The 23,440-nt window shown below is 41.7% G+C and overlaps 2 protein-coding genes across 2 annotated transcripts; both read left to right on the forward strand.

The window, feature by feature from the left end:
• Positions 1–1,744: 1,744 nt before the first annotated feature.
• hoxd3a (homeobox D3a) lies at positions 1,745–21,216 on the forward strand (the record flags this gene model as incomplete). Its single annotated transcript, XM_083996518.1, has 4 exons — positions 1,745–1,912; positions 17,817–17,876; positions 19,681–20,251; positions 20,465–21,216. Exons 3-4 carry the CDS (start codon positions 19,783–19,785, stop codon positions 21,214–21,216), a joined length of 1,221 nt encoding a protein of 406 aa, XP_083852644.1. The 5' UTR covers positions 1,745–1,912; positions 17,817–17,876; positions 19,681–19,782.
• On the forward strand, positions 8,689–10,193 carry hoxd4a (homeobox D4a). Its single transcript, XM_083996698.1, has 2 exons — positions 8,689–9,118; positions 9,604–10,193. The coding sequence occupies exons 1-2, from the start codon at positions 8,704–8,706 to the stop codon at positions 9,900–9,902; spliced, it is 714 nt and encodes a 237-aa protein (XP_083852824.1). The 5' UTR covers positions 8,689–8,703; the 3' UTR covers positions 9,903–10,193.
• Positions 21,217–23,440: the final 2,224 nt, after the last annotated feature.

A 23,440-nucleotide genomic window follows, 5' to 3' on the forward strand; every position in this document is an offset into this window, starting at 1 on the left:
AAACTGCACCTCACCAAAACAACCCCCACCCCGGCCGACCCCAGTGCTGCCAAGGTCTAGTTTCCTCTCTCATCACACCAAGGGAATTCATTCATTTCATTATGAAACCATGGCTCACTTTAATATTTTTAAAAATCCACATAAGGGTAAAAATTGTATTAAAATGTTCCTATTTTCTCTTATTTGATTTCTATACTCTATAAAGCCAATAAAGGTGGAAACAAATATCTTCATATTCATACACTAGAGCTCACACCGTTCCTCCAGTGCAACGTGGCGGCTCTGTTTCCATGTGTGACCTCCAATAAAAGGCGGTAACATCATGTTAGAGGAATGAGCAGACAAATAGTCCCGTATCTCCGCACCGAGACTAAACCCATGTTAATCCAGATTTTTTCCTCTCCCAATAAAAGGACCTTATCCTAACAGATTACACCGGACTATACGGTTACAGTGCTGTCATAATTGTGTAATGCAACAAATTCTGATGTCTTGCATTACACACACACACACATACACACACAGAAAGAGAGAGAGAGAGAGAGTAGAGAAAGCTCTCAGACTATAAGACAGGAAACCAGAGACAGAGCCATAGCCTGACCATAAATCGCACCGTGCTGACTCTGGCATGCCACCAGATGAACAAGAATGAAATGAAAGAAATTCCTTTTTTTTTTTTTGCTGCAGAAATATTCACACAGACGGGACAGACAGTGTTTAGCCTTTAAATCTCAAGGGTCAAAAACCGTGGAGAAAAAACGCACAACTTGTGTGCCATAATTCATCTTTTCCCTTCATATTTGTGACATGCAGCAGCTCCAGAGGCCTGTGGGAGCGGACTACGGCCTGTGACGGTGTGTTCACCCACAGCTGCGTGTCCATTTAAAACATCCTGTCCGTCCGGAACAATAACCTCCTCTGTCACAGCGTTAGACCCACTTGGTGGAGGGTAAACTTGTATTTTCATTCCCCCATTTGCTCACATGTCAGTATCACTTATAGGGAAACTGTTTTTTTTTATTATTATTATTATCATCATGTGACGTTATGTGAACAGCTGGTGCTCAGGCCGCTCACTGAAAAACAAAACAAAAAAAATCAAAAGATGAAGAAAATATAAAATCTGGACAAAAATATAAAATCTATTTCATGCAAAAAGCGCCTTAAATAATTTCTACTGACTTTTTTTTTGTAAGTCTAAAAGCAGGCTGCCTTTCATTAAGAGTAAAATAAAATCATGCTTTTCCTGTTAAAAGCGGATTCGTTTTATAAAATTCGCAATTTCTTCTCCCCCAAAAATGCGGCTTATACTGACGCATATTCATTTACAGGCCACAGTGTGAACTTGTGTTTTGCGACTGAAGGTTGTTGAGTAACAGAAAGAAAACAGGAGGGAAACCCTCCTTTTTTTCTTTTGCAGGGGAGGACATGGAGAGGGGGCTTCTGCTATTATGCGCAAAGATGGGGAGAATTGCTGCAGTCGAAATTCCTTTTTGTGAGAGGACAATTTACAACTTGGTAATAGACCTTTTTATGTGCCTCCATCGCCTGTCATTGGATGCCACTGGTCATGTGTGAGAGGCAAACGTCTTCATGGCTCTTTTCCTGATTTCCCAGGCGATTTTTCTCCCCCACTGCATTCTGCGTCTATGGTGCTCAAACCGATGCGCCACGGTCAAAAAAAAAAAGAGAAACGTCTTCAATTCGATTCATAAACGACTGATCAGCTCTTCTATCTGCAGCTCTGCTCCTTCTCCTGGATGACAAGAGGAGCGCTTTTCAACTTTGTCACTGTCTGACCTCCTCATGCAGCAAACACAGCAGCTCCGGCTCCTTTTTGCAGCTTTATCTAAAATGCACCGTTCAGGTAAACAGCACAGAACAGTGACCATGGATTACCTCACGGCTCTAGGTAAGATTTCTCTGCCATAACAGATTCTTTTTTTTTTTTTTAATTTACGCTTAAAGTGTGTCTGCACGTGAAGCCTGACAGCTTCCTGTTTCATTAGTCATGTAAATGAGCTGAAGGGTAACAGCTCTCAGGTAATGTGGTGGTTTCACATGTTTGAAGGTGCGTCGGGATAAATAGTTTTATTACATGAAATGTAATGTCGCTGCTTCTGTGCTGCAAGAATCTAATGGATGTGTTTTTTAAGGAGCAATGGACGGATTATCAGATGCCTCTGGGAAATGTATTCATTCTGGCTCAGGATCATTCTGCAGAAGTGTAGCATGTGTTTGAAGCCTCTGCTGATGGTGTCTGACGAGTCTGTGTGGTGTTTTGACGCAGATAACTGCGGCCACTCATTTCAACAAGCTCCTGTTGTAAATGAACATTTGGCTCTTTTTTTCTTTTTCTTTTTAAAATAATCATGCCAAAGCAGACATGCTGCTCGTTTCCCCATCGCCTGCTCATGGAGCCACATTTCTTGTTGTCTATTTTTATTTTATTTTATTTGCTCCTTGAAATTCTGCATTGATCTGAAGAATATTTGCACACATTAGCTCAAAAATGCTGCACAGTAAATAGACACAGAGCAAAGTCTGCTTTTAGGTGTATTCCACATATGCAAAAGCCCTGGCAGAAGAGGCTCAGTTTTCATAGCTGTGCTGTTCAGCTGCCTAGAGATGGGGCCAACTGAACAAAGACAGTATTTCACTGTTGGCTGACAGGCAGCTGCGAAAGTATTTACAGCCTCACTGCAATGCGGCAAAATGGACCCTGGAAAGACACAAGGCACAGGCAGAAATCTGCGAAAATTAGACAGCGGGCTTCCATTTGACTACATACACACAACAGCCTCTATCATTTTCTGCATGTTGTGTTAAATGTAATAAAGTAGAACAGCGTCTGACCGCAGGCCTCTGCGCACTTTGAACAGATAGTTTCCATGAATGGATGTGGTTTCCCCTTTTCACCCTGATTCAAATCCCCTCTGAGATCTATTCTAGTCCTACATGAGCCTCCTCTGGGCTACTGGCTGTGACTGTGAGAGATTTTGTTAACATGTTTCTTCACATGAACATATTTAAAACCTAAAAGACGTTTTTTTCCCCCCTAAAAATAAATGTTAATGTTTGTATATACATTTTATTCGTTTCCCACTCAGATAAACTGATTAATTCATTGGTTATTTTTTCTTATCACCACCATCACAGCACGAACAAACGGTTTATTATGAAGTTTATGTGTGTAATGATGAGGAATAACAACAGCACTGCAGAGATGGGCACCTACAGACATTGATATTCACTGACACGTCTGATAAGTCTTATTGAATTTCATAAACCTTGGAGGACAGCTTTTTAAAGGCTCGGGATTCTTATTATTATCAACAACCGTATATTTATTTCTATCCAATTATCAAAAATAAACATAAATCTTGCTGCTCCATCAGCCCACCGGCTCTGTTAAACTTGTTTAACTGTGCAGATGTTGAAATCAACTATTTAGCATTTTAAAAATTGCTTTTTCTTCTTTCATTTTGATCATATGTATCAACAGTTTGATGAAATATTAGATTTCCTGAAATCACTTGTTTGGATAATAGACATTTCTTACAGTGGGAACAGTGGGATAAGGCGTTGAAGCTCCAGCAGAAGGCGCTGTTGCCCAACACTCAGTCCCTCTGCTGCCCTTCAGCAGCCTTCCAGCGGCGGCTTCTCCAGCGCTGTGATTGGCTGAGACACGGGGTCACGTGACGCGTTCCAATTTTTCTTTTCTTTTTTGGAAAAGTGGTTTTTTTTTAGGATTAAATGCAGCCTCTGATCCTCTGGTGCAGCTGCAGGGCACATCACAGTTTGTTATCAGTCGCTGTGATTATTATTATGTATCTGCCTTTGGTGCCGTGCAGTTCCCACAGAGTGCGTCACACCGCCGCAGCACAGAGGCAGACAGATGTTTATTGTGAATGAATGCACAGTGGTTACTTTGTCATCAGGCAGCACTTGAGTTAAAGATGGTGCACTGCACAGAGTGACAGCTGATGTTAGGGACTCTTGAGTCTGACACCTTCTCCTTATGATGAAGAGGATGTCAGAGATGTTGACGTCACAGGAAACTGAGCAACAAGTGAAATTATTACGCATTTAGATATAAAAATGCATCAAATGAAAAAATAGGAATAGCTCATCACGTGAGTGCTGCTGTTTCTTAAACACCCATAGGCCTTGCGGTGGCGTTTACCTTCAAATCATCTCCAGATTATTATTTTTTTATTTTACGAGGACATGCATGTAAAAAGTGACAAGCCTCTGATTTATCATAACCTGCTCCGCTGTGGCAGCCACCCAGACCCCAGTATCATCACGCTCCTCTCCTGTTTGGACAGGAAAAAAGGAGAGAGGAGGAGGAGCGAGAGCGCGCGCTCTGCTCTGCTCTCTGGGATTGGTCCGGAAGAGTGAATGACATCAGTCTTATTGTGGCAGGTTCACTGGGGAGAGAAATGTATATTAGAGCGATTCAATGACGCATATGTGATGATATTAGTGATGTTGTTGACACTTTAGAAATGTCAGACTGTCAGTAAACTCACCACCAGGCCTGGGCTATGCAATAATGGAGATTATTCAGTTTGAATAATATTATCAGATCATATGCAATGAGATTATTGGTCTATATTAATATATGGCCTATTGATAATCAGAGATCAAACAGAGTACCTGTTTTTTTTTTTTAACCACTGCAAAAGTGTTGGTAAATGTTAAATATTATAAATACTACAATGTCGAAATGAAAATAAAAAGTATAAAAATCCATCCCTGCCCTTCTGTTCCCTTTTCTGTAACGACTTTCTGAGCCACAGCCTCTCAGCTTCCTCGTTTCTACGACTTTTCCTCAGTGCACATCAGTGTAATCGGCCTTATTGAGTAAGTGCAACTTTGAGGGTTATTTATGGGCCTGCGCGCTGTTGTGAATGGCTGCGAGGAAACACGTGACGCCATTAAAGTTTGTTTTATGGCCTGAGACTTGACAAGCCAAAATATAATTCTCATTGTGTATTAGTAAGAGCGTCCAGATGGGTTGGAATAGAGCTTCAATTGGCAGGGAGCTGCAGCCCGGGCCAGGCTTCTCCTCCAGCATGGATGCGTTTGTTGTGCGGTGCGCCATGTGTTGCGGGCTCCGTGGTAAGGCTCTGTTTTATCCTTATGCTCGTGGATATGGGCGTGTGATGTCATAGACGTAAGTGCTGCAACGGGACTGTGCTGCTGTTTCCTGCCTCTAAAAAGCTGCAACAGTGCGCGCTCAGGACAAACACACACAGAGCCTGGTTATACTGAGCTGCTGCTGTCTGTGGGGAAACTGTGGTGAATCCTGTGATCAGTGTGAGCGTCGGTTCTGGGGTTTGAACCCTTTTTAACACTCAGTCGATGCTTTCTGTGGATGCTGTTGTTCAAACTGTTGCTGTGGTTGGTTTATTTTATTTTATTTTTCACTTTGTTCCATTTTATTTGCTGGTGGGCGGACAAATCAACCTGTTGTCAGCAGGCTCAGCTGGTTGGATGATTTTTGGTGAATTATCGTTAAAACGTCTTTAAGTTCACATTTTTTTGCTCAATTACGTTGTAATTCATTAGAATTATTTTCTATTCGTTCATGCTCCACTTTTAATCTAATTTAAAATAACAACCCACAAATACAATGAAGTTACAACAATACAATTCTGTTTATTATTATCAATTATCATTTTAATTTTTAGTTTTCACATTACGCGGCTGCTGCTGACTTCACTCCAGGCCTAATGCATTTCTATTACAGGCCTTAAATGACGATCTGCGCCAGTCAGCGTTATAGATCCAGTCTAATCATTTAAATTGATTATTTAGTAATTTAAAGTTTAATTTTAACCTCACCTCTATTGTGTCTCTAAAAAATAAAATAAAAAATAACATATAAATGAAGCTCCATAATCTTCCCTGAAAATGAGATAAACTAGGCCCCACGCTTCGTGACGCTCCCAAACAGTCAGAAGAGGCTGTTTTTAGTAGAAAATGTGACCAAGTGGTTTCGAGCTGAAGCTCTTTGGTCCTTTAGACCTTTGATTTAACTGGAGCTGCCAGGAAACGCTGACTTTATCGTTCCTTTGTTGCGGATCTCGGCTTTGACCCGTCTGAAGGACCAGCAGCGCAAGGTGAAAGACAGGTCAGGCTGTCTAACTAATATTGAAATGTGAAGTGCAAGAGCGAATTTTTCTTTAGCTTGGTCTGAAACGAATAACTTTTCTGCTTTGGTAGGAATTGAAAAGTGAACAGTCAGAGCAGAGATGGTCTCTTCTTGATCTGCTCTTAAAAAAACAAAAACAAAAGAACAAAACAAAAAATGCAACAGAAAAGTATCAAATCGACTTTTCACTGTCTGCTTCCTGGCTTATCCTCCCGAGGCCTGTGCGTCAAAATACAACTTCAACTTCTTACAATTCAACTTCACATGTAGTTCAGTATGACAACGTAACAAAAAAAAAAAAAACAGCTTCACGCGTCATCCACTAAATAATCAGCTTGTAAAACTCTTTCAGTTTTATTCTTCTTAAAGAAGGGAACATAACTTATTCAGACCTTATTCAAACTTTTCCATTAGTCATGTTTGTGTCACACAAATTAAATTAATTCAAATCAGGTTTTACAATTTCATTCATTTAATCTGACTCAAAGCGCCTGTAAGGATTTAATCTTGTTACAACATCTCACTCTCTTGTGATTTTGATTGATAAACATATTTGGATAAACTTAGCTCATTAAATTATTGATTTGTGGCTTTTGAAAAAAAAATTTTTTGTCTGGTTTGGGTTCAGTTGGAATATATGAAGCCTTTGTGGAGGGTATTTCAGGAGGAGTTGCAGGGGCCGACATGGTGCTTTGGTTAATGGCTGACGAGGAATTGGTAAACTTTTGCACCCATTGAGCTGTCAGCAGCAGCTGAAATAATTGAAGTTTTTTGATAAGTTTCTAAATGATTTGCTTTGACCTCTGTGGCCTCTGGCCTCATCTTTTGGCCGCTGGTGATAAGCGCCGCTGTATTAGCCTGCTATCTGCTGATGCGTTCATGGACGCTCATCCTTGGCTTGGATTTTTAAACTGGAAACTGATTTTAAAATCTTAAAATGACTTTTGTTTACCTCTTGGTGTGAACTTGGACTATGTGCTGATCTGCGTATAGAAACCTCTGTTTGACCTGAGTGTCGCTCCTTCACTGTCTTATCTTGTGGTTTTAACAGCTGGAAATGACAGTAATGCTTCGCCTGCAGGCCTCCACCTCTCCTCTCAGAGAGTGACGTGTCTGTTGAAGCTGCTGTGACCAGTTTAGATCCAAAACAAACAACACAAGAAGCACATAAAAGAAAAGCTAAAGGAGAAGTTGACAGTGAATAAAAATGGCACTCATGTTAATCCAATCAGTGGGGTTTTTACCATCTGGTTGCGATGCGAGCCTCTGATTTCCTCATGTAACCTTGATTCTGTGGTGGCTTTGTTTTGTATGTGTTTACCCTGGCTGCACTTTGTTAATGTAGTTTGGCTGGAGTCATGGAGTGGCTGTGTGGGCCTTGTCGCTTCCCGTCGTCTATATATACCCTGTAGAACCGAATTTGTGTGATGAAACCACAGTCACAGATTCGATTCTAGGGGAGTATATGGTCGATGAAAAAACTTCGATTTATTGACTTTAATCAGGACAGGGTTTATAGATGTGCGGTCACAGTCTGCAGGGACAGTTAGAGTAGTAACTAATGCTGCTGCTTTATGAATGAGAGCACATCTGACAGTTCAGAGGAAGAAGAGGAGGAGGAGGAGGAAGAGTTGAGGGGTGTGTTGGCACTCCACAGGATTAAATCAGGAAATTTGATATACAGAAATGTTGCACATGAAAATAAACATAATTAGGAAGGAGAGTGGGTTTGTGTTTAGCTCAGTGTGCTGGAATGAGGTGGATTTGGGATTAAAAAAGAAAAAGAAAAAAGAAACGAACCCTGAGTGGAGTCCAGCTGTAGCTTTTTTCTTTCCTGTGGGTCGTTTGTGCTTCTACATTATTGATTCCCAGAGGCTGAGGCTGCTGCTGCTGCTGCTCCTGCTCCTCCTGGCCAATAGGCTCCTCAGACACTTCTTTCAAAGGGGATGGGAGCAGATGAAGTGATGAGATTGGTGTAACTTTTGGATGACCCCTTCCTGACAAAGACACTGTCCATCAATTGTCCCCATGTCATTATTCGCTGCTTTTATGCCAAGGGGCTTTTTGTACCTTTTGTTGGTTTCTCTGTTCAACACAAAGCCTCCAAGTTACACTTTAGAAACTGATACATTTATATATAAATATGTGGATAAAACAACGCCATATAAACAAATATCTTTATTTTTATTCATGTGTCATACATATATAAAATATTGAAGTAAAGTATCACATGTCACATTTTCTTTGTATTTTTCCTTTTTTTCTCCCTTTTTTTCTACATGTGCACACAGATGTCTTTACTCAATATTATTTGTTTTGGGGTTTTTTTCCATCCGGGTGTAATTTAGTTTCACTTTAAGTTAGATAAAAATTGCCCTTAGTTGTATGTTTACTCGTGTGTGGACCAGCGTCACCTCCATTGGCCGATCTGGTCACATGGTTCGCTAACTTTATTCAGTTGACACCAAGTAGGAGGGCTTTATGGAGGGAGGAAAAAAGACAACTCGAGAAAAATTAGTATTTTCTACCTTCAGAAATTAATGGCCATGAGTTCGTATATGGTGAACTCTAAGTATGTGGACCCGAAATTTCCTCCGTGCGAGGAATATTCCCAGAATAACTATATACCTGATCAGGGCACGGGCTACTACAGTCCATCGCAGGACACAGACTTTCAGCATCCAGGGATCTACCCACGGCCAAACTACACGGAGCAGCCCTTCAGCTGCAACACTGTGCAGGACTCCACAGTGCAGCCACGGGGTCATGTGCAGGAGAGATCCGGCCACTCGAGCCCCTTTAGCGCACAGACTGAGCAGCACGAGGGGCCCCCGGTCCAAATGCCCGGACCTCGGACTTGTGGACAGCAGCAAAACACAAAGAGCCAAAATGGGATACAAGCCAAGCAGCCTGCAGTAGTTTACCCCTGGATGAAGAAAGTCCACGTTACTACTGGTAAGATTTCCTTCTTCTTCTTCTTCTTCCTCTTCTGGATCAGCTGAGACCTGCCTGCACTTTAGAAAATCATTCAGTGTAATATTTATGGGAGTCTTTGAAAGGCCTCGCCAATTACACAAGTCATAAATTTTTATAGCTCAGGAAATAGGCCGCTAGGTGAGCGCCTGAAAGCTCCTGAAACATATATTGACCGCTTCGTAATGGCGCTTAAATCTGCCGCAAATCTGCACAAATTCACTTAAAATCACTCGTTATTTCCTTGTCTTAAAGTTTGAGCGCCCCGGGTCCAGAGAGCGAGGGAGAGGAGAGAGAGAGAGGGAGAGAGAGAGGGGGGGAGAGAGGCTATACTCTTGTATTGTTTTTGCCTGCATGCTACACTGGCCACATTTGGTGACTTTTTTCTTTCTTTTTCTTCTTGTTGTTGTTTTTATTCCCCCCCAAAACCACCACCACCACCACCAACACCACCACCAACACAACAGTGAACCCAGATTACACCGGACCTGAGCCCAAACGGTCCAGAACAGCTTACACCCGGCAGCAGGTCCTGGAGCTGGAGAAGGAGTTTCATTTTAACAGGTATCTGACCAGGCGGCGGCGGATCGAGATCGCTCACACTCTGTGTCTCTCCGAGAGGCAGATCAAAATCTGGTTTCAGAACAGACGGATGAAATGGAAGAAAGACCACAAACTGCCCAACACCAAGGGCAGATCCGCACCAGCCTCCAGCCATCTGCAGAGCATCCAGAAGGATAACCAGACTGATATCACAGCGTTATAAGACAGAGAGGAGGGGGTCGAGGCTTTATAGGAAATAACTGTACATAAAAGAGACAAAGGTTGCATCTGACTTTTGCATGGACTGATGTCGTTTTTAGCCATCTTTTTATTTTCATTATTATTATTATTATTTTTTAATTTAACAAAAAAAGAAAAGAAAAAGACCCTAGCAGTGTTGACTCAAGACTGAGTCACAAAACCAATCAGTCTTTGTTACTCAGAGGTTTTTTTTTCTTTTGCAAGTTGAGCCTCTTCCTGTTTAAAATTTCCTCAGAGACACAAAACATCGAAAGTTTTCATTTTCAACATTTTTTTAATTTTTTAAATTTTTTTTAAATTTTTTTAATTTTATTTTTTTCTGGACGTTTTTTTTCTCGCCTGGGGGACATTTAATGAACAACCTCGGCTGATTTCATGGATTTTCTTTTTTTCTTTTTCAAACAAAAGTGTCTCACGTGGATTCACGCTGGTTGAAACATCTTTAATCGCAGAACAGGGAAGTTCAAAATTCCACACACACAAAAAGTTTATTTCAGTCTGAAAACTTCACAATAAAACGCACAATAAATATATATGAATAAATAAATATATATATAAAGGCCTATATACTTGAAGCAAACGTAATTTGCATAGAGGCACGCCAAAACACAAGTCAAACCTTACTGCAAAAAACAAAGAAAGAAAAAGAAAACACGCCCGCTCAACGTTGAACATTGAATATTGAATATTTCAGTCCCACGTTTCTTTGTGACTTGTATGTTTTTAACTTATTTTGTACAATAAAGCTTTGAAAATGTTCTTAGCCCTAAATATTATTCCCCCTCCAAAAAGCAAGACATTCCTGTGTGCGTACTATTCTGAGTGCCCTTATAAATCTCTCCTGACATCTTTGTAAACAGTGTACATTTTCAGAGGCTCTCTCACGCCATTTGAAAAGTCCTTCATGAAAAGATCATTTGTTTTTCCCTTGCATGGCATCGAATTCGATATTGGATGTTTATCATCGGAAAGAATCAAAAATCCAGGATATTTAGGATTTATATTTGTTCTTTTTTTATTATCTTGATATGATTTGTACGTCTTTATTTATTTGTTTCAAAAGAAAGAGAAGCGAGCCCTTGTACATGTTCCTATAGCACACAACCGATTTTTAATTAATTAAAAGTATTCGTTGAAGTTGAATTATTCTAAAATATGTTGGAACTATTTGTGCATTATTAGCATGGCTTTATGCAAAGTTTTTTAGTCTTAGTTAATGTGGGAATCTTATAGTTTTTCATTTGCAGCAGGCTGACCGAGGGGGGGCTTTCACCTCACGTTTTAAGACAGAGATTTTTTTTGTTTAGTTTTATACCGTCATTGTCTTCGGACACACACACTAAAACAAAAGCAAGAAAAAAAGAAGAAGAAAAAAAAGAAGCCCAGAAGCTCCGGCCAGTCTTCTTCTGTGAAGTCTTCTCCATGAGGGAGTTGAAAAGGTATTTCAGCCGAAGGTCGACAAAGCAGCAGCGGCAGGTTCATCCAGGGGACACGTTTCAGCCGCGAGGACTGACCCCAGACCCCCCTGACCCGCCGGACAGGCTGCATTTTCTCTCCCAGGCTGCTCTGCGCTCCTCCGCCTTGTGTTTGGAGACTTCTCCACAAAGCTCAAAGAATTCAAAGTAAGAGTCAGTGCGTGAATTCCACCTTTTCTTTCCTTTCTTTCCTCCTTCTTTCTTTTATTTTAAACCCCCCTCCACGTTTTTTAACAGTATTTATATCAGGCGCAGCCCCCAGGAGGTTCTGATCTGTGCGTGTGTCTCCTCATGTCAATATGCAGTCTTTTTGTTTTATTTTTGTACATGCTTTCTACCTTGTATTGTGCATTGAGATGTGAGAAGTATATTGGAAAAAAATAAAGATTTCTACTGTTTATTGCATTTAAATGTTTGCAAGATCGCAACTTTGTCGCGATATATTTTTTAATTCCTTACTCGAGAAGAAATAAATAAATCTGAGGAAATTTATATTCTCTGACCCCCTGAGACTCTTATGTTGTCTCAGATTTCTCCTTTGTATTTTATTCTAAAGGTGATTTTTTGGTTCATTCGCTTTTGCGCCTTTTATCAAAGGGTCAGTTTTGTTGAGAAAACAGTTGTGGTGACAAGAATGTGGAGCCAAATGGACTTGTAGCTGTCTTTTCCAAAACATACACAAACGCACCAAATGTGCGCGTGCACCCTCTCCTCCAGTCTGCAAGTTAGAAACATAAATATCTAATTTTATCTTAGACATGAATGGATCTGTAGTTTATGTGTAAAAATGTGATGAAGAAATCAATTTTTACTCCGCCGTGTCTTCATTTGCGCTCGTTAGCTCTTCTTTATCTAAAGCGGCGCGTGCACTGCGCAAAAAACCCCCATCCCCGCTTCATGTAAAAGGCTCTGAGCCTGTTAGTTAGTGGATGTGGTGTTTTTTTTTCTTCTTCTGAAGGTGATTCCGTCTCATGAAAAGAACCTTTAGATTTCAGCAAAACTTTGGCTTCACTCTTTACAGTAAATGAATCTCCACATGACTTCTGTTTGTTGTAAAACAGGAACCCTGATGTTCAGTGGCCTCGTAAAACTTGTTCAGAGCTGCTTCTCCTGCACCAAAACCGCATTTCCCTGAGCTGTTTAAACAAATAGCACACATAGTACATAAATACTAACCATATAATCGTTAATGTGACCCCCCCACCATCATACACCCCCCTTGTGTTTCACGAGTTATGCCTTTATTGGAGATGACCCACTGCAACACTGACCTTCCACCCTCCACACTGCAGGATCAGCTCTAATCCAAACACAAGTGGCCATAAACAGACATGTGAGGGGACAGTCAGCAGTCACACACACTCAGCGGTGTTTCCATCCCCAGTGACCACTGTCTGTGCTGTGATCATCCCCATTGACCACACGCCACGCGGGCCCATATGGACGTGGCCGGGCGCTTATATGCTGATATTGTGTTTGTATATTTGTATATATATGTTGAGAGAGAAAGAGAGAGAGAGAGAGTTGTATATGTATATATAAATTCATTGCTTATGGCTTCAGAGCGAAGCTGAGACAGAGTGATGCTACCAATCCACCATCCTGCCATAAATGATCTGCACATAGATGCTGAAGAGAGGGAGGGGAGGGAGGGGAGGGAGAGGGGGGAGGTTGGGGGGAGTGGGTAGGGTGCGATGAGGTGTGTGTGTGGTGGGGAGTGGGGGGTGGGGAGGGGGGCAACTAACCTACCTACTATACATTAGCCTACTAGTCTTCAAAGGAAACTCGTAATTCTGTTCATTTATTATTAAAGAGCCATTTAATATAAAGCCTTTCAGTCCTGATATTAACATTCATTGAAAATAAATAGATGATAACAGAGCTTCCAGCAGCAGTTATCAGGTCAGAGCAGCCTACTACAACGTGCAGTGTGTAGCCACACTGACCTACATGTCTGAACAGCAATAAATGGGAGCCAAAGGCAGTGCCATTTTCAATGACACTGCACCCAGTGCAGGAATACAACGTCGTTGCTCTCCATCCGGCCATATTTGATTTCCAGCTGGTTTCGCAGAAGCCTCTCCGAGCCAGACAACCCCCTAAGATATATTAAAGTGCGCTGTCTGCATTCAGAGATATAATCCAGAGACTATACCACTCCGCTCTCTATTCTCGACCACGTGATTGTCTAAATAATTAATGCAGCACGTCCCCCTAGAAACACGGCGTCGTCATTAATCGCAAGGACTCTATCAGACTTGAAAACTGAAGAGATCCCCCAAGAAAATAATATCCGATACCCGGCGCAACCGTAAGCCCCGCACTTTAGCAACACAACCCGAACCGATGGATGCTTGGGTAGGTAAATATTTCAGCATTTTTCACTGTTGCCCGACTTGGTAAATGACGATATCAAATGTCGTGATATTTGATAAATTGCTCCCTTTGATGTGTGATGTTGTGCTCTGAGCAGAATTGTGGCTGTAGTCGCTGTGTGCATGATTGTTTTTTTTTCATTCTCTTTCCATATAAATTATGTTAGAAATGCTAGATTTTTATTTTATTTTGGAGTTTGCTGTTTTTACGCATAGATCCTGAAAGGGACTGATGGGATAGATCGTAAAGAGGAAAGGACAGTGACGTGTATTTATGGATGCTCACTCTGAATAAATGCTCTTTCGGACACATAGCTGAGTGTGGCCAATCAGGGCCCATTCATTCTTTATTCACAGGCTAAGTCAGATTTTGGAGCAGTTTAGCCCACAATAAAACAAGCTTTTTAAAATTTTTATTTTCTATTTTATTTTTGTGCGTAATAGGCAGTATTGGAATTACACAGTGCTGCTTAGAAATCATCTTGATTTAAGGTCGAGCTTTTCAGAATAAGAGAAAATAACAGGTTGTTTATCTTCTTTGCTTTTTCCCTCCTGCTGTGGAGATCAGTTCATTTCTGCTGTTTTTTTTTATTATTTTTATCGCCAGAGAAGATGATCTCACTTTGATTTCTTAGAGGTAGTGGAAGTTTGGCCATGGCTGACAGCTCTACCTCCTTGTAAATCATTCTCAGTAATTCCTGAAAGGGTGCGAGGCTGTTGGGGGGCCGGGCGAAAACTGTAAATCTTTCACTTTTATTACCCTCTGAACATATGCTGCGACGCTACCAGTCCTGCATTCCCTCTTCTTCTTTTCCTGCTCCCATTCACCGCTGAAGCATCCGACGCTCTCTGCGGCTCCAAATCCCCCTCGCGTCTCCTCACCCGCTTCTATTAGAGTATTTATCTACTGCTTATAAATCTGTGCTTTTTTATTATTTATTATTTTTATTTTATTCTATGAACTGAGGTTAGAAACAATGCAGGGGAAGAATTGGCTCTCACTCTTTGTGTTTCACCAGAGTGTGAAGTCAGACACAACAAACAAAAGATCATAATGTGGTTTATTTGAATACAATCCAGCCCCAGCTGGAAGATGAAGAGGAAGAAAAAAACAAGAAACCCACGTGCAGTTTATTTCATAAATCATTTTGAAAATGCACATCCCACCTCTTTGCAGTAATTGGGCGCCTAAACAGAAAGTAGTCTGGTATTATTAAACAATATTAGACCTAGAAATACTTGCATGTTTTGTGTTATAGGGCCGTTTTATTTTATATCATTGTGAAATTCCCTATAGTTTCTATATTTGTGTAGAAATTATGTCAAATTTTTCCAAAAAAGGATGCAAATGTCAAAGCTGCAGCAGCACCCAAAATACACAGATCATTGAATTTTTACGCAAACACACTGCACTAACATGCTGCAACTGCACTGCAACAATACACAATAAGCCAATCTCTATTGTTGTTATTATTATTAGTGGCCAAACCAGAGCAAATCTACTGTCTGTGTTTTGTAAGCACAGGGATGAGAGTGTATAAAAGAGGAGGTGGGAAAACGTAGGGAATATGCAGAGGGACATTTTCACACAGTTGAGGAGGAAATAAACGCCACCCTTTATCAAAATGGATTGGTGAGGTAAGACTCGGTTGAAGAAGAGAACAATCACGTGAACAAATATGCTTGTATCTTCAAGCAGCGCCTTTATTTGTCACCATAAAGCGTCCGAAACGACCCCCCCTCCACCTACTCCCCAAAAAAAATCCTAATGTTATAGCTCCAAGTGCGCACAGGCCTATCCGTTTCTGAATTCCTGTATATTTCAATGTGTGATTGATTGCCAGGGATTTTTTTTTTCTGGAATAAGGATACCTTGTTCGCTTTTTATTGGTAGCTGAATGCGAGTCCTTCCATTCTTTCGGGAATACTGTCTCCACTGGTGTATGGAAATGTCTGAAAAACAGCAAGATCAGGTTTAGGACAGCATTGTCTACAGACAAAGGGGCTGAAGGATTTATTCTAGAGACTGCGTTGGAAAGGAGCTGAGACTGAGAGAGATGGGAAGGCTGCTTTATGATGAATTGATTCGCAGGTAAGCAGCGACTGCGAGGCAGAAAGCAACCTTTAACCACGGGTTAATATAATGCAAGGAAATATAGATATGATTTATTCCGTTCAAGGAGGTGATGCTCGTTAATGTCGCTCTCACCGGCAACCGTGGCGGAGATATGGAGTCCAGCGCGATGCCTCTTCAAAAAAAAGAAAAAAAGAAGAAGATTCAGATGTGTATTTATTTCTCAAATATTATCGACACATTGAGCGCGAGCTGCTGCTTTTCAGCTGATTTCACGTTTCGCTGAGAGAGAAGCTCAGCTGCTTCTTTGGAGGAGGAGGAAGAAGAAGAAGAAGTAGCTGAGGAACTTTTTTTTTTCTTTTTCACTCTTGGATCGTAAATCACATTAATTTGTTGTCTTATCGTCACAGTGGCGTTTGCTGGTGATTTATGTGGCTTCAACTGTACGGCTTTGTTAACCTGCAACGTTATATTAAACATGAATTCATATTGGAGGTTTTAAGGGATTATACCGGGCTGCAGAGCCAGCGAGGACAAAGGCAAATACTTTCTATTTTCCTGCTATTTGGGAGACGTCATGTGTTGAACTTGTGTTTGGTTTATTGTGATGTTTAATCTCTGTGTTGTTTATATAGTAGGAAACAGCAGGCCTGAGTCGCTAAGACAATAAAAGCTTATTTATAAGTCAAGTATTCCTATTTGGTAAATAGATTTTTTATAGTTTGGCGATGCTTTAAGATTCAATTCCATCATTCTTTTTTATGTAGAATCAGTGACTGAGTATTTTTTTTGTGCAGTATGGATTTACGCATTTTACCAGCATGCATCCCATAACTTCTCCAAGAATAAGAAATCCATCCGTGCATTATACCAAAGCGACATCGAGCCATTAGCTGCTATTATTTCCTGGATGTAACTAATATTTCTGCAGCAATAGCAGCCCGCCTCCTCAGGGCTGTTTAACTTGAAATATTAGTGAACTTTGAATGGATAAGTAGAGATAATAACACTCCACACTGACTCCGGCCCATTGTGTGCAGTAAACTTACCGTAACAACGCGTAGGCGAAAAACACTGCTGTTTGAAAAGAGGACCATGTCTGCTACTAGCAGCCCCAGTGTGTCCCCCACCCCACCACCACCACCACCACCACAAAAAGAAAAACAGCACTGGAGGCGCAGATTTAACAAAATAATCCTCATCCAAAAGGTTTTTCACTTCAAATCTCCATCATCATCATCATCATATTTTTCAAAGCAATTATCTCCAGATGCAGGCGGGACACGGCAGCGCTGGTTCTCACGCTCACAGGGAAAAACAAAACAAATAAATAAATAAAATAAATAAATAAATAAAAAACAATCAACAGAGAATTAATTTTCCGATGTTTCATTTCGTCGGCAGAGCTTCCTCTCTATCCTCTCCTCTGATGTGGAGAGCTGCTTTTGAATTTAGTCGAGACTTGGCTCTTCACTTGAAGCCAAACTGCTCGTTGTTCATTAAACTTAGTCTTAATGCTGAATGACCCGAGGGTCAGCTAAAAAAGCTTATGACTGCTAAATGTTTGGCCTGGCTCTTTGTATAAAAAAGTGCACATGTAAGACTTTTCACTCACTGGCAACTGACAGCAGTGAGTTGGAAAAAAATATATATATAGCTACATTCATATCTTTGTTCTCAGTTTTTCACTTTGGCTAAAAGAAACAGACCAAACTTACTTTTTACTTGAGCTGTCATAAGTAAATTCCTGTTATTATTATTATATATATTTTTATTGTTATTGTATATGTATTAGTGTGGATATAATTGGGTCTGATATTCATCTTTATTTTGGGGGGTATGTAACATCTCATTTAAGGCCCATACACTGTTGACATTTTTAAAAAGAGAAAAAAGAAAAGAAAAAAACAGTAATGAGAAGACATTTTTATTTAATCTTATTTCCCTTTCAGGTCGAGGTGAGAGCAGTGATGAATGCGTGAGGGAAATAAAAGAGATCTGCACAGATTTCGGTGAGTAACACTTCTTTAATGAAGGCAACAGACAACACAGCCAACTGCTAACCAGGTGAAAGGGTGATTAGTTATTAGGCTGCATATTAGCGCTCTCAGAGTTTCACAGTGAGGCTTAAATCACGTAAACAGACATGAGGGATGACTTTAACTTAACCTGGACGTGTAATTATTTACGCAGACCACAGTGCCATTTAAATACGTGCCTCCCTTTTTTTCGTTTGGAACACACTCACCCGCATAAAGTGAAACCTAGGAAGTAAATGTTGCTTTTTTTTTCCATTGATGAAAAGAACGAAAAGTCAAATAATTCCTTAAAAAGGAGAAAAAGAAAAACATACATGCAAAATACAAAAAGTAAAATGTGGAAGAATTTCACCGCCTTATCCCAAGATTTCCACATTTTACGCACAGATGCGCCTTCGCCAATCTTCCCCTCTTTAAAGCAGCTCCAGTGTTTTTACCTCGGCGTTTGGCTGCAGGACTTCACGCTCACAGCCTGAATGGAGGCATCATTTATAAACCGGCTCCCTGTGTATTGCTGGGAGAAGCCGCCGAGTATGAAATTCTTTCCCTTGCCTTCCTCCTACGCTTAGTTTTACACTTCTGAGGGCTCAGAGTCTTGAGGAGTGTTTTGCTTTTCATTCCTCTCTGAGGCCGTTTACAACCATAACATTTGCGGTCATAAATTTTGCCGCGGTCCACACTGACAGGTGCAATTGTTATGCACGGCGCAGGCTGCACCTCCTCAAGCCACCAACATACAGTAGTAGTAGTAGTAGTTGTTGTTGTTGTATTAGTAGTAGTAGTGATACAAGCAGTATATGGCTTTTGCATATTTTAGTTTGGCTACGTAGTTAAATTACTGACTGTCAGCTGCTATGTAAGAAACACTGCGATATATGGCTTTTTTAAAAATCCTCCACTGATCCTGAGTGAATTAAAGTTGAGATATGAATGAATGAATGAATGAATGAATGAATGAATGAATGAATGAATGAATGAGTGGGACAGAGGAGGGAAAGTGAGCAACCAGACAAAATATATGGGTCGAGGCTAATGAAATATCATATTTACCTCCCACCCCCACCCACCCAATCTCTCTCTGTCTCTCTGTCTCTCTCTCTCTCACACACACACACACACACACACACACACACACACACACACACACACACACACACACACACACACACACACACACACACACACACACACACACACACACACACACACACACACACAGAGAGAGAGAGAGCTATCACCTACATCCCTCTGATGCTAACATAAATAACAAACAGTGGAGAGCTCCAGTATTTAGCCTCTCGGATGTGTAATCATGTGATCCAACAGCGTGTGCATGCGCGCGGCCTTGGTGGGCTATATATTACTGCTACAGGGAACAATGCATGACGGGCTTTGTCAGACCTTGTGATTAGTGAAAAGGGTATTGTGTGTGAGTGTGTGTGTGAGTGTCAAACGCTGATTCAGCTTATTTCTGAGGGACTCCTAAAGCCTCCCAGAGGGTCACTCTGGGTTTTTTCTTGGTGCAAGTTAAACTTTAACTGTTTTGTGCCAGAAATGAGTGAGACGCACGCGGGCTCGGCTCTGTCGCTGTGGTGATGTATCACTCTCTCACAGACAGCTGGTGATTCACACTTTAATAGCTGCTGTAGTTTATAGAAGACATGAGGCTCAGATATCTAACAGTGACTGGGGGGGAATAGAAAGTGTGTGCATGTATAATGAGTTAAGGCCGTGTCCATGAGTGTCCACATGAGTCTGATGTATTTTGTCTTTATAGGTCACAGACTGGAGCGACGGTGGGAAACATCAATCACGTGAATAAACACCACCCATGCCATTGGATAGAGCTGCTCTGGCTTATTGGCTTTGAATCCACAAAATGCAGAAAGCAACATACTACGATAACTCTGGACTTTTTGGAAGCTACAGCTACCCCAAACCCGACTCCTACAACTATGGCCCCGCTCATCAGTCCTACCCAACGCCCAACATCGAGAATGACTACCAGGGCTCAGTGTGTCCCATCCAGACCTCTGCTGTCCGGCCACCGGCCCTCAAAGACAGTGACCTGAACGGAGACTGCATGAGGCAAAGTGGCAGTCAGAGCAGCAACGGCAGCAGCAGCAGCAGCAGCCAAGCTACAAGTGTTGCGGAGCAGCAGCAGGCGCCTCCGCTGTCCGCATCCTCCCCCAGCTCCAACAACACTCCTGCATCCCAGAAGAAGAAGTCTCCGTCCGGCGGCAGCGCCTCCAGCTCCTCCACGCCGGTCCTCACCAAGCAGATCTTCCCCTGGATGAAGGAGACCCGCGCCAACGCCAAGCAGAAGGGCAGCAACTGCACCACCTCAGGTATAGATAGACGACACCATGATGGAGAAGTGTGTGTGTATGGGGGGTGGAGGGGGGGGGGCGTGGGAGGAGTGAACAGGTGACATGGCCTTGTTGTGCTTCCAGCTTATGACCTATTATGATGATGCTGACGATGATTATTAATATGGCTGAGCAGAGGCTAAGACGCACATGTGCTGTTTTTCTTTTTTTCTTTTCTTTTTCTTTTTGCAGGTGGCGAGGTGAGTGATGAGAAGAGCCCACCGGGACCGGCCTCCAAACGGGTCAGAACTGCTTACACCAGCGCGCAACTTGTGGAGCTGGAGAAGGAGTTTCACTTTAACCGCTATCTCTGCCGCCCCCGGAGAGTGGAGATGGCGAATCTGTTGAATCTCACCGAGCGCCAAATAAAGATCTGGTTTCAAAACAGGAGGATGAAATACAAAAAGGACCAGAAGGCTAAAGGGCTCGCACACTCTCCCCTGGGACACTCCCCGGACAGAAGCCCGCCGCTGAGTGGCCCAAATCACATTGGATACTCTGGCCAGCTCCAAAACGTGAACAGCCTCAGCTATGACGCGCCCTCGCCCCCGTCCTTCGCCAAACCACAGCAAAACATGTACGGTTTGGCGGCGTACACGGCGCCCTTGGGCGGCTGCATCCCGCAACAGAAGAGGTACCCGGGCTCCGAGTACGAACACCACGGCATGCAGAGCAACGGCAGCTTTGCCAACGCCAATTTGCAAGGCAGCCCCGTTTACGTGGGTGGGAATTTTGTTGATTCCATGCCAGCCTCGGGCCCCATGTTCAACCTCGGCCATCTTCCCCACCCCTCATCCACCAGTGTGGACTACAGCTGTGCCGCTCAGATCCCAGGAAACCACCACCATGGACCCTGTGATCCCCATCCCACATACACAGACCTCACCTCTCACCAAGCGTCTCAGGGAAGGATTCAGGAAGCGCCTAAACTCACGCATTTGTAATATGTGGTTTCTGTGCGAGAGTGTGTTGTGTATGTGGGTGTGCGCGCAGGTTATGAATGAGTGTTTGTTTGTATGTGTGTGTGTATGTGTGTGTGTGTGCCAAAATTACGTTGCGCTCTTTTTATTACCTCACTAGTCTAATAACTACACTCCAAGCGAGTCGTGTGTATTATTACAGTATTATTGATATTACTATTAATGCTATTGTGTAATAATTTTTCTAAATAATACAGCTTTGTCCATTTCTCTTGAATGTTTGGGGATGCGCAGAGGCAGACTAGCCTGTTAGTCAGTTGTTGCTTTTTTGTTTTGTTTGTTTTTGTTTCTTGTTTTTGATTTTTTTTTTCTCAAGTGCAATGCGCAATGTTTTTGACTGAATATTTCATTCCGTTACTTGAAGGTAAGTCTTGTAGATCACGAAAAGTAGAAGCTCATCTTTAGAGAGAAAGACTTTTTTAGGGGAATATTTCGTCTGTTTGTCAGGATCTCTCATTTTCCTCACGGGCATCCTATTTATTTATTCTTATTATTATGCTGCATAATCGTTTGTACTAGCATATAGCCTATTTATTATTTAATTATACTTTTGTATTGCACATTATTTATCGTTTCAATGCGAGTATTTATACGTGTGGGACTAATTTGTAAGATTGGACAGATCAGTGCACTTGGAAGTGTTGGTAAAACAGGGTTTCAGAAAATGCTATGACTCGCAGTGTATTGTTGAAAAAGAGCATTTCTAATTGTAAAGCTGGGATAAATGGGGCATTTATAGTGTATAAACACCACTATATGTCCATGGTTAATCTTGTGTCAAACCTTAAGCAAAACGTAGACTATCGACGTATCAAATATTATACACACCAGCATGTCATTTTGTGTAGTCCATTGCTATTTTTTATTTGTCTTCCATTGTTATTCCATTCAGTTGGATATCCATAAATTTATGAAACCCTAATGATATTGAAATGTTATATTTTATTGTGTTTAACATTTTGTAAATAAAGTGCTCAAACTTGTCTTTTTTTATTGCCTTTTGTTTAATTCTTTTTTTTTTGTAAAATGCCCTGCAGCAGGAAGCACGTGACCATCCACTGCTTTCTGATCACTTTAATTCCTCATTCAGTGAAACTGTCAGGTAACAGTATATAGCAAAGGAGGCGTATTGACTCGCAGCTCTACTGTACAGTCCAAACAGGGGGGAGCCAATCGATAATTAGACACCATGATATCTAAAACTCATCAGACGGCTTCTATGCTTCCAATGCAAAGTGCATTTCAGCGGAATAAAAGGCTCTGGAGGTTATTGATGTTTTATTGCTATGAGGGAAGTGAGTCTATGGAGCTTATTGCATCTTCCACATGTCACATCATTTTCTTTTTCTTTTCTTTTTTTAAGACTTGGCCACATGATTATACCTTCCTATCTGCTGGGGCAAGAGAATAAGCTTCATTTTCCTGCAGACAGAGGCCTAATCACTGGCTGCCTTAATTGATTGGTACACACTGAGACGGATTTTCGAAATAAATTGCACACACTGGCGGAGGGGAAGTATAAAAATATGCCCCATTCCTTGATGATGGGTAAGGCAGGGCGTATTAGTGACCATAAAATCAGAAGAAGAAAAAACATGGTGCTTCTTTGACATTGGAAATGATGCAACGATGGATGCCTCTGCGTAGCTATAGGCTGTGTGTGTGTGAGGGAGAGAGAGAGAGAGAGAGAGAGAGAGAGGGAGAGAGAGAGAGAGAGAGAGCAGTTCATCCTTTATTGCTCCTGGAGAGCCATTTCAAAGCTCATTAATCAAAAACTCGTCGCTTTCAGACTCCTCGCTGATCCCTCCTCCTCGTGAACAAAGCATTTGCATTCCAGATCCAAGTAACACATCTCAAACCGAGCAGCCCAATCTGTAATGGTGGGGGAAGAGTTGGAGAAAAAGAACCCTACTGCTTTTACATTTCCTCAGATGATATATCCTCGGATTTAAGAGCGCATCAAGGCAAATGAAACTCTTGTCACAAAAATCATCAGCGGCTTTAAATCCGCACAGGTCCCATAGTCATATAGTCATAGTCCACCCCCCATCCTGCTCCTGCTCCAACTAAAAAAGTTCCAGCCAGGGAGGTGAATGTGACTCAGCATGCAGGTATTACCCTAAATCCTGTAATGACTGCTTTTAACTTTATTTCATCTGGTTTTATGGACAGATCCATCCTGGGTTTT

The sequence above is a fragment of the Trachurus trachurus genome (assembly GCF_905171665.1).
Source record: "Trachurus trachurus genome assembly, chromosome: 21".
NCBI classification, from domain to species: Eukaryota; Metazoa; Chordata; class Actinopteri; order Carangiformes; family Carangidae; genus Trachurus; species Trachurus trachurus.

What these genes read in the sequence shown, in the direction of transcription:
- hoxd4a (XM_083996698.1), top strand. Translation starts at nt 8,704, where the DNA reads ATGGCCATGAGTTCGTATATGGTGAACTCTAAGTATGTGGACCCGAAA. An exon ending in GAAAGTCCACGTTACTACTG is followed by an intron (nt 9,119 to 9,603) that starts GTAAGATTTCCT and finishes CCAACACAACAG; the next exon opens with TGAACCCAGATTACACCGGA.